The 11,634-nt window shown below is 63.0% G+C and overlaps 1 protein-coding gene across 1 annotated transcript; it reads right to left on the reverse strand.

Annotated features, from left to right (window-relative positions):
• Positions 1–1,070: 1,070 nt before the first annotated feature.
• Positions 1,071–1,714, reverse strand: HES5 (hes family bHLH transcription factor 5; the record flags this gene model as incomplete). Its single annotated transcript, XM_080690898.1, has 3 exons — positions 1,071–1,345; positions 1,424–1,589; positions 1,661–1,714. The coding sequence occupies 3 exons, from the start codon at positions 1,712–1,714 to the stop codon at positions 1,071–1,073; spliced, it is 495 nt and encodes a 164-aa protein (XP_080547024.1).
• Positions 1,715–11,634: the final 9,920 nt, after the last annotated feature.

The following is an 11,634-nucleotide window of genomic DNA, read 5'->3' on the forward strand; positions in this document are numbered from 1 at the left end:
GGGTTGGGGTGGGGGGCAGCAGGTAGCGACTGGGGCAAATATTTTCTCCTGTTTGGCCCAGCCAAGCCCCTTTATGCTGCAGCAGGAGGCCCACCGTGACCCTCAGTTCCCTCTCAGTGGACAGAGCCAAAGGTCCGGCAGCTGTCACTTGGCCCCGCCCTCCACACACACCGGCAGGGAGCTAGTGGAGGGCCAGGCAGACACCCAGGTCCCACCCAGCCCCCAGCAGTTGTGCTGCCTTGGCCACTCCTGGCTGCCGGCCTCCCCTCTGCCTCTCCTCCTCCCAGGCCCCCTCCCTCCCTTCTCTTCTCAGCCAGCAAGCCCCCTCCCCACTTGTGATTGCGTGCCCCGGCAGGCAGGGCCCACTCCCCTTCACCTGCCGGTGCAGACCCGCCCCCCCAGTGCTGCCAAAGACAGATGCGAGGCGGTGGAGAATCTGACAGTCAGATTTTATTAGAAGCCTTCAGAGCAGCCGAGGGGCTTCCACATAGCTCAGAGTTCAAATTCTAAGTACAAAGTCGTGCCCGTGTGCACCCACCCACACAGAGGAATCCTGTAAGGACCATAGTGGAGACCCGCCCTCCCCAGACAGCCCACTGTGAGCCCCGCAGACAACCAAGCCCATTCGGCCCCTGCAGCCCACGCAGGCTGGATACTTTCCTATGAGGAAACACCAAGAGTTCCGCCTTCACAAAAGGCAAGCGTGCCCAGGGCACGGCCCGCCTGCAGGGTGCCTGCCCAGCAGCCGCGGCCCGAAGAAAGTCCTCTCCCGGCCGGGGCACCCTCGGGCGAGCCCGAGCCCCTGACCCTACAACTGTCATAGAACCCCGAGGGCCGGGGACTTCGCAGAAGTCACTTGCTGACATGCAAACAGAGAACCACCCCGCGGGGTCAGGCGCCCGGCAGAGGGTGGGCCCCTGATTGTCCTAAGACGAGGGCTCCGCCGCACATTCTCTGAGAATGGCCCCCGCTGGGCCGGCCAGCCCGGGGAGGGAGCCTTCCGGGAAGGGTGCGCCCCACCTGCGGCGGGAAGGTCCTCCCGACTCGCCCTCGCCGGCGCCGCCCGCGGGTCACCAGGGCCGCCAGAGGCCGCAGGCGGGCTGGCGCGGCGCGGCGGTGGCCTTGGGCGCGGCGCGCGCGGGCGGGGGCGCGGCGCCCGGGGCCGGGGGCTCCTTGGCGGGCGCGGAGGGCGCGGCCGGGGGCCGCTGGAAGTGGTAGAGCAGCTTCATCTGCGTGTCGCCGGCGGCGTGCAGGGTCAGGAACTGCACGGCCTCCTGCAGGCACCACGAGTAGCCCTCGCTGTAGTCCTGGTGCAGGCTCTTGGGGCCGGCGGCGGCGGCGAAGGCTGCGGGGAGGGCGGCGTGAGCGGGGGGCGCGGGCTGGGCGCGGGGCGCGGGCGCGGGGCGCGGGGGGCGCGGCTCACCTTTGCTGTGCTTCAGGTAGCTGACGGCCATCTCCAGGATGTCCGCCTTCTCCAGCTTGGAGTTGGGCTGGTGCCGCGCGAACTCCTGCCCCAGCAGCAGCTTCAGCTGCTCGATGCTGCTGTTGATGCGGTCGCGGCGCATCTTCTCCACCACGGGCTTCCGCAGCTGCGGGAGAGGGGGTCAGCGGCGGCGGCGGCGGCGGGCGGCGGGGCGGGGGCGCGGGGCGCGGCACTTACTCGGTTCTTCTCCTTGGGGCTGAGCAGCTCCACCGCCACGGTGCTGGGGGCCATGCCAGGGGCGAGCGAGCGGCGCGGGCAGGGCCAGGCGTCCCGGGCTGGCGCGGCTCGGCCCGCGCGCTCGCCCTTTATAGGCCGGGGCGGCGGGCTGGCGCCTGGGGCCCGGGCGCCGCGGCCGTTCCCACACTCGGCGGCCAATGGCGGCGCAGGCCGCACAAAGGCGCCGGCCCATTAGCGCACGCTAAATTGCCTGTGAATTGGCGCGGGCACAATGGGCGCTCCCCGAGGAGCAGGTGGGCCGCGCGGCACAATGTCCAGGCTGTGGGAACGCGCTCGTCCTCATTAGCATCCCGGGGCCTGATGCTGGGAGCCCCGCGCCTCAATATGCTGTCTTTTCCCAGGCCGCGGAGAGGGGGAAGGGGCAGGAAGGAGCGGCCCCCTCCCCTGCGCCCGGGCTCCCCCTGGCTGGCCAGGGCCACAGGCGCGGATAAGGGGAAAGCTTTGGAATTAGCAAGTGCAACGGCTTACCCGCAGGCACGCACGCACGCACGCACGCACGCACGCACGCACGCACGCACGCACAGAAACCTGCTGCCTCTGCCCAAGAGGAACCTAGCAGGCCACTTTCCTGGAGATTGAGATTGAGCGGGGCCTCACCTGGGACTTCTGCCTTCTCCAGAGCTGGAGAGGTGGCACACCTCTCTGGCTGGTTCCAGGCAGTTTCAATGAATGCCCAGCATGATGCCAGCTCCTAGGTCAACCCGAGAAGCTCTTACACAAGCACGCACGCATGCACACAGCACTCGGCCCTCTCCCCACCCCATCTGGCCAGAAGCTGGACACAGCACCTCTTGGGCTTGGACGGCCCAGGGCTCTTGGCCTGCTTGGTGTGGTCACTGTGATGGGCGTCCTTGGTCCCTCTGAACAGCCCGGGAGGAGGGCACTTGTAGGATCCTCTTTCCTCCCGGGTTTTCTCAGTGGGCAGGCTGGGGGTGCCAGATAGCAGACATGAGGAGGCAGGCCTGGAGCCCCATGGATGCTGTGGCCGCTCAGATGGGCCCTCCAGGGCCCCTTGGGATGATCTAGTAACCCTGGTTCCTGGCCAGCTGAGCTGAAGGACAGAGGCAGCTTTGGGATGACCAGTCCTGCTCTGGGCCCCAAGGAGGAACACTGGCCGCCCAGGGGCTGGGCCAGCCTCCATTCCTCCCTCCCGCTCTGTGCAACAGGGAGGAGTCCAGTTGTCCTGCAGGGACCAAGGGAGGCAGATTGGGACCGGCCAGGTCCAAGCCCAAGGCAGGGTTTTAGCCCCAGGAGCCAGAGGCTGGTGTGAGGGCTCTCTGGCCAGAGTTTAACCTGGGAGCCTGAGTCAATGGCAGCTTTAGGCTCTTCATCCTATATCTGAGCACGGCTGGGCATCAGAGGCCTTAACAAGGGTCCAGACCGGAACCCCCGCCCTGTCTCAGCAGCAACCCACAGCTGTGAGTGTCATGTTTGGTGGGCCTGCCTCCAGGTGTCCTTCAGCACAGAGGTCAGTGGCTGCCCACAGGTGGACCCATCGAGGGCAGCACGGGAGAGCCCGCCCACAGCCAGCCAGCTGTCTTTGGGATGGGTGCCCACTCTCGCCTGTCTCCCTGGACTTCCCATCACACGCCTCACCCTGAGCTGGGCTTCCTCTCTGAGCAGATGGGGCCACCACCACTCTGGCCCTTGTTTGAGAGGGCACCCTGCGGGCCCAGGAGGGAGTCTCCAGGCCTGCCCACACCTTGGCTTCTGCAGCCCTGAGCCCTGGCGTGGCACCAGCTGGCACTGTGGGGCAGACAGGAAGACTTGGTCAGCTGTGTGCTTGTCGCCTGTGTCCTGCACCAAGGAGGTGCTTAGCCAAGGGCTGAGGGAGGTGGGAGAAGTGGGGTGGGGGTAGGGTCAGCCCTGAGCCCAGGCTCATCCTGGCCACAGCCTCCACCAGCTGGAAGCTGGGTCTGACCAACCGCCTGGCTGTTGGCAGCAGGGACCCAGGACTGCACCCGGATGTGGGGGCATCCAGGCCAGACCTGCGCTCCCCTAAGCTTTGGGGGGCACTTGGCTGCTGGGACTTGTGTTCTGCCCCAGTCCCCTCCCCCGAGCCAGGCGCAGGAGACGCGTGCCGGGAGATGTGGTCCAGCCCTCACCCACCCCAACTGGCCGCCCACCCGCAGTGGGCCAGGACAGCGGCCTGCCTACCAGAGGTGAGGGTGGTGGGTGGGCCATGGGGGCTGCCTCCTCTCCCCTCCTCCTCCCTGGTCGGGAGCTGCTTTGATCCAATTTTCAGTGTGGGAAATATGAAATGAATGGTGTTGGGTCCCAGCCGGATGAAAGGCTGGCTCCCTCCCTGAGTGCGGGCCAGATGGCAGCGCGGCGGCCTCCGAGGCACACGCCTGGCCTTTGTGGGCAGTTTAACACTGTGAATGGGGCCAAAGTGTGGGAAACCGGCTGAGCTCCTGGCTCACACTGTCCTTGTGAGTAGCTGTGGAGGGGGAGGGGAGGCTGCTGCAGACTGGCGGGCTTTGCGGCAGAGGCACTTCAGGAGGGGGAGGCTGGGCTCCTCTGCTCTGTGGCTCCTAGCAGCTTAGGGTGGAGTGGGCTTCCTTCCCCCAGCTGGGCTTTGAGGAGGGAGGGAGTCTGTCCTGCCTGCACCCCCAGAGCTCCCCCACACCCTAGAGACCTCAGTAAGTTGGAGGGGTCTGGCAGTTGGGGTGCAGTGGGCACCCAGACGGCACACTTTGCTATAGGTGGGTGGTGGTAGGGGTCTCCTGGCAAAACCTACTAGTTTGCCGTGGCTTAGGCTAGAATTCGCAGACCTAGGACCTGAAACGTGTACATAACCGGCACTACAAGACCGCCCTTCTCCCCGCTGGCTGCAGAGCAGAGAGCTCTGGGAGGGAGGGGACCTTGGGGAGGCATGGAGCGGCCCTGGGAGCAGAGCGCTTGGTGTTGATGGGAATGAGACTGTGGAGTGCTGTCGCCAGCTGTGGGGTGGCCGCTCAAAAAGTCCAACACGGGCGTACCGTGCCATCCAGAAATCCCACTCTGGGTGTCTCTCCGAAAGGACTGAAAGCAAGGACTCAAATAGGTATTTTTATACCCAGGTTCATAGCGGCGTTATTCACAATGGCCACACGGTAGAAGCAAGCCATGTGTCCGCTGGTGAACAAGGGGAAAAAGAAAACGTGTTACAGCCATACAATGGAATATTACTTAACCTTTAAAAAGGAGGAAATTCTGACACCTGATACAACAGGCAGGACCTCGAGGGCATCAGGCCAGGTGAAATAAACCAGGCCAGAGGAAGAGTCCTGTATGTGTCCATGGATTCACAGACAGGAAGTAGAAGGGTGGCTGCCGGGGGCCGGGGTGGGGATAGAGTGTTCAGCGGGGACAGAGCTTAGCTTCGCAAGGTGAAAACGGGTGGTGGGGATGGTTGTACACTGCTGTGAGTGTACTTGACGCTACTAGACAGCACTTAAAAAGGAGTAAGATGGCTGGGCTTTATGTGTTTTTTCGCCACGACTAGATAAAGAAAAGGACTTCCGTTAGGAGAGGAGTCTCAATTTTCTCTGGCGCCACCCCGTCCCAGGACCGGGCAGGGTCCTCCATAGGAGGGGCCGCTGCCTCGGCCACCCTGCCTCCTGCTGAGAGCCCCAGGCCTGCCCTGCCAGCCTGGGCGTTGAAGTCTGCAGGGCAGGCTGGCCTGCTGGGCTCAGGGAGCACCAGGCTTCCCCAGCCTGCCACCCTTGGTCCCCAGAGGGTTTCCAGGGGGAGAGTAGGGAGCAGGCAGGCTGGGGAGGACCAGGAACCCGACTGGCCTTCAGGGAAAGGAGGGACAATCTGTAGCTCCTGGCTTCTGACTCCTGTGATCCCAGAAGCCCTGGCTTGAAGCCCGATGGGTGGAAAGTACCTGGAATCAGCAGAAGCCCACGCCACCTGGGAGGCGGGGACAGGGAACTGGCTGCTAGGACAGTGTCCCCCATGCCCAGGGTCACCACATGGACCCCAGGCGGAGACCTACCTAGAGCTGCTCAGTGCCGTGGCCCTTCCTGGGCTCGGCCAGCCCACCTGCTGCAAAGACACGTCGTGGTGCAGCCATGGGGCACTGGAGGAGTGTCTGCCTCAGGGGTGTGCACCGTGGTGCCAGGCAGGGCTGCAGTGGACGGGGGGAGGGTCCTAGTTACTGTACACCTAGCAAGCGCGACGTGTGGGTAGCAGGATCATGACTTCCTAGAGCCCTCGAGGGGAGTGGTGTCCTTGGGTCACACGCAGCTCAGGGGCTTGAGGGCTCAGAGGTCAAGCGGCTGGCGGAGGCCACACGTCCTGTGGGTCAGCTACTGGGTGAGCACTTACTATGCACTCTGTGCATAGTTCCCGATTGACACTGGACCACAGGACACGAGGGCATCAGCCCTTTTCCCCGGTCCTGCTGGCCAGAGAGGTGGCTGAGGGCATGCCGGGCTGGGGCTGGGCTCTGAATCCCTACGGCTTGCCTTTTTCCCTTCCTGAGCTGAAGGAGGTGGTAGGCGGGAGGGAGAGCTGCTGGGGGGCACTGCTGGGGACCTGCGTTCCAGATGGATAAGAGGTGGCCGCAGCTCAAAGGTGGCCAGCGAGGATACGTGCCAGCCTTGGCGACCTGGGGAAGCCACCAGAGCATGGAGCCGGGGGACTGCAGATGGAATGCCCCTGGGCCAATCCCCGTACAAAAGAAGAAAAAAGAATTCCTGGGATGGGGAAGAAGGGCCCCTGGACGGGTGGCACCTGAGGAGGTTCTTCGTGGGTCAGTGCAGACCAGATGGGGATTCCGGGAAGCACCGTCCAGGCTGGGAGAGTGGCAGGTTGGATGCTGGGATTGAGAGCAGCCGTAAGCTGGGCCGGGACCCAAGTCTGCAGTCTGGATGGAAGGAGGGTCCTGGGTGTGCACGGGTATATATGTGACCTGTGTCCTGTCATGTATGAGCCTGTGCGTGCCCGTGTGAGCCAGGTTTGCACCTGGGGACTTGCAAGTGCTCTACCATCGGGCTACGTTCATGGGCCTATTTGTTTTCTTTTAAGACAGGGTCTCCTTAAATTGCCCCCACCGGCCTTGAACCTTCCTGCCTCAGCCTCCCAAGTGGTGATTGCTGGCTTGCACCAGCGCACCCAGCTAGAGGCAGGAAAGTTTGCCCCCCCCCTTTTTTTTTTTTTTGGTAGTACTGGGGATGGTACCCTTTACCTCCAGGCTACACTCCCAGACCTATTTTATATTTTATTTGGAAACAGGGTTTCTTAAGCCAGCAAGGCTGCCTTTGAACCTGCGCTATCCTCCTGTCTCCGCCTCCCAAGCGCGGGGATTACAAGTGTGCGCCACCACGCCGGGCACAAGTTTGGCCCTTTTGGCTGGTGAGAAAACAGAACCCCCGATGGTGGAGCAACTGGCCTGGGGGGGCTCAGTCTGGCCGGGCGTTACTGGAGGTAACCACAGTCAGGTCCTTGGGACGCCTATGCCCCAGGACAGAATGCAGGCTTCAGGGGGTGATTTGGGTAGGGGTCCAGATCCACGGGGGCTGCTGTTGGGTCTCTCACACCTCTGAGGTGGAGTGACATCCTCTATCAGGGACTGGCTGTGGGACACCCACCTGGCTGGGGGGTCCTTTTCACAATAGGCCGCTATGAAGCCAGTGGCTCCTACGTCCCCATACCACACAGAACCCTGGGGGCAGGAAGGGCTTTGCACCTGCACCTCAGCTCTGTGATTTAAGACAGTTATCCTCAGACCCACGATGCAGAAGAGGAAACTGAGTCTATGAACTGGGCTGCCTCTGGGACCCTCCCCTGGGCCAGCCCTCAGTTCCTACCTGGCAGCTGCTCCCCACACTCTGAATTTTCCAGGCTGGAAAGCCAGCCGCCTGCTAGAACCACCCACCTTGGGCCTCTACCTCCCCTTCGTGGCTTGCCTCAGGTCTCCAGAGCACTCTTCGGGGCCACAGCAATGCAGGCAGCCGCCTCACTCTGCTGGGCCGCGTGGGGGATCTGACGTGCTGCTGGTTGGCCAGACTGCACACGCAGCGTGGCCCCGCAGTTCCCCGGTTCTGTGCTGATGTCACCTGTGCGGGCACGGACCTCCTTCCCCAGGGCATTTCAGAGCATGACAGGCCTGGAGCTGGGCGCAGCGCCTGGGAGCACCTTGGGCCTGCCACCTTCCCCCATAGCCATCTTTTCAGAGGGCCCAGGGGCAGGCCCAGCGTGGGCTGGTGGAGAGATGGGTCAGACCAAGACTTGGCTGTGTCGTGGGTTTTCTCCTGCAGACTGGTGAACACATTCTGGGCCCTTGTGAGCCTCCGTTTACCTGCCTATAAGATGGGCGTTTCCAGCCAAGGCTCACCTGGGCCTTGAGGGACTGGTTTGGGTTGCTGGTTGCGAGGTGCACCCCGGGGGAAGTGCTGGGAAGAGCTGGGTATCAGTGAGAAGAGCAGTGTGACCCCGCTTGGCCCCAGCCAGGAGCACTGCAGCTGAGGCTGGCTGCTCACGCTGCCGGCATGCTTACCCCAATGGGCCTGTCACAGTCCCTGCAGGGCACGCAGCACCGGGGCAGGGCCACGGAGTCAGGGGCAGGGCCCTGGGCCTGCTCTCACGCCAGCCGACCTGTGAGGCTCAGGGCCCCGAGCAGGGCAGCCCCTCCAGGCGCACCGCGGTGGGGTCCAGGTGCTGCGGCAGCTGTGGCACACAGACAGGACCTTGCACCCTGCTCTGGAAACTACACTTGGGTGGCTGCCCAGCTTTGAATTCCAGGGTCAGCTGCCACTTGCCCAGGGACAGAAGGGGCCAGTGGTCCTCCCTGGTGGATGTGGTGAGTGGCCGGGACAGTTACAGCCTGGAGGGTGTTCTGTCCCAAAGCTGCTTCTCTCATCTGATTAAGGCGAGATTCCCGGAACAGCCAAGCATGCGAGGTACTTTCTGGACTCAGTGACAACATCGAGGCCACCCGCTACAGCCGTTTGGCCCCTCTGGCCTGGGCCTGGAGCCTCCAGTTCTGCTGGGATGGGACTGGCACCCCCACACACATGGGCCACAGGCCTACCTGGGGTGCTCCATCCATTTCAGGAGCACTTGGGCAGCTTGAGGCTGGGCCCTGAAGCCCAGGAGTTGTCTGCAGCCCCTGGGGGTGTCCCGTGCCCTGCAGAGCTCCAGTCCCAGGCTGCACTTGGAATAGTCAGCTTTTTGCCGCCAATTTCCCAAGGGGCTGGGCTCCAGACCCACCGGGCCTCGGCATCCTCTGTGCACAGGCGGGCTACTGCGGTGAGCGCGGGACACGCGGGCCCAGCGGGGAGGGCTGGCGGCCAGCGGAGGTGGGCGGTGGGAAAGCCCGGGCGCGGGCTCTCACAGCTCGGGGATTAGCGCTGCCGGAGCCCACGTGGCTGCGCCTCTGCCGCCCGCCCCCCTGCGCGCCAGGGCAGGGCCGGGTCGCCGTCCCAAGCTGGTTAAAAACCCCGCGGTGTCAGAGAGCAGCTCGTTCCCACCCCCTGAAAGGCAGACGAGCCCTTTATTGCTCTATTATAACGCGGAGCCAGATGGTCTTTTGGGAGTTGCCCCCCTGCGCCCCCCGCCACCACCCCCATTCATTCATAGGCAGGCCCCGGCACTAATGCCGCGGGGGCCCAGGCACGCTTCCCGCGCTGCGGCCGCCGTGGTGTGGGAACCGCCAGCGCCCGCAGAGCAGCAGCGCATCCGCACACGCATGGCGTCAGTAGCACGCATGCCGCCCTCCACCCGGGCCGGCCGAAGGGCCATCTCTCCCGGTACCTCCCAGCCGTGTGACCTAAGCCAGGGCGTTTAACTCCTGCCTCAGTTTCCTTACAGGTACGCTGGGGATAATGGTAAGGCTCCTCAGTAGGTTTTGGGGGACCCAGACCTGTGGGACATATAAAGCATCGGAGCAGGAGTGAGGGCAGGGCCTCCCTATCTTTGTACCCAGCCCCCCAGGAATGCCTTTTACTTTTTTTTGGTGGTACTGGGGGTGGAGCCCAGGGGCTTTTCTACCTCCGGGCTATACTCCCAGCCCTATTTTATAATTTATTTGGAAACAGGGTCTCACTAAGTTGCTGAGAGCCTCACTCAGTAGTCTGGCCTTGAACCTGTGCGATCCTCCTGTCTCAGCCTCCCAAGTGCTGGGATTACAAGTGCATGCTACCACACCTGGCGGCTTTTAAATAATGACCATTCAAAGAAGAACATTTTATTTTATTTTATTTTATTGGTGGTACTGGGAACCCTTCTACCTCTGGGCTACACTCCCAGACCTATTTTATACTTTTTTTTTTTTTTTTTTTGAAACAGGATCTCTTAAACCAGCGAGGCTGGCTTTTGAACCTGCGCAATTCTCCGCCACCCAAGCTCAGGGATTACAAGCGTGCGTCACCACGCCCGGCAGAAGAACATTTTTGAACATGTAAAGTGAGATGAAATTCAAATGTCTGTGAGCATAAATAAAGCAGCTGGGTGCAGCCAGGCATTCCCTAGCCACCCGGCCTACGAGCTGCCCCATGGCCCTACCTCACGGTCAGCTGTGTCCCTTGCTGACCTCGCTGCCCGCCCTGGGCTGGCCCGTCCCCTTTCTTGCCTCTGGGCTGGCATGGGCGCTTCAGTCGGGGGACTCAGTCCTGAGGCTCAGCAGCATCATGGCCATCGGGAAGGGGCAGTAGGCCCAGAGGGAGTGGCCAGCAGCCTGGGCTGGGGCAGTGGCCCGGCCTCATCAGCCCTGCAGCGAGGACGAAGGGTGGGATCCTGGGTGGTCCTGTGTCACTTACTCAGCTCTCAAATCTAGATAGCCGGCTTGACCGACCCCAGCCTGGTTAGGTCACTGGGGGCGACCCCTAAACAAACAGGTGTGGGGGCATCATGCCTTGTGGGGGCAGAGTACAGGACAGGCAGCAGCTTGGAGGTAGCAGTGAAGGCTTCGGGGCTGGCATCTGATGGCTTCTGAACATGGGGCGGGAGAGGACCAAGGACCCTGGGGTGCTGGGGCACTAGGCCATGCCTGGGGCCCTCCTGCCATGGATCAGATAGTGGAGGCAGCAGCTGGAGATCCTTTCCTCATCCGAACGGCCTACAGAGTGTTGGGGCCTGCGGCCACGCTGTGGACCTCGAGGACTGGTCCCGCCCCACCCGCCTCCATCTGGCAGTAGCTGAGCAGGAACAACTCCGGCTCCGTGACCAGGATGGGGGGACCCTCTGCCTGTGAGCCTCTGCCATCTGGGTGTTGGGGAACCCCAGAGAGCTTCTGTGCGGGCTCAGGCCTTATGCCCCAGAGAGCACTCCTCCCTGGTCTCCTAGCCTGTCCCCAGTGCCCCCCAGGCCTGGGACCCCATCAAGCTCCAACATGGGGTGCTCCACCCCCATTAACACTCTCCTTGGGCATGGCACCCCCTGCAGCCCCCACCGCCTTATCGCTGATAGTCACAGGCAGGTTTTAGGGGGCAGGGGCTTTCCGGCCCAGCGTAAGGGCCACATCAGAGAGATGCTTGGCAGTGGCCCGTAGCGAAGACCCACACCCATGGCCCGGCCACTCCGTGTAGCCACAGTGGGGGCTCCTGGGACCAGGCTTCGACGAGTGCAGGGAGGGAATTGGAGGCCCAGCCAGCTCTGGGATCCCGGGGCCTTGAGCTTGGGGTGCCCGGCCCAGCAGAGCAACAAGTACCCACTTTATTAATTAGCTACTATGATAAGTTCAGTGCCAAGAGGTCTGCTCCAGGCCTGGCCTCAGCTGGCAGGGGCTGGGTGAGGGCAGAGGAGGGCTTCGGATCCTGCCCGCCCCACTCTGGTTACCTCTCAGATCTGGCAGGGACCCACAGGTCACCTGCAGCTCTTGCCCCACCCCAGGACAGAGATGGCTCCTGGGTGTGGTGTGGGCCAGGTGACCACCCTTTGGCCTTGAAGGTGTCCCAGCAGGTCTGGAATGTGGGGGGAGCCCTGGG

Source organism: Muscardinus avellanarius, assembly GCF_963383645.1.
Source record: "Muscardinus avellanarius genome assembly, chromosome: 3".
NCBI lineage: Eukaryota > Metazoa > Chordata > Mammalia > Rodentia > Gliridae > Muscardinus > Muscardinus avellanarius.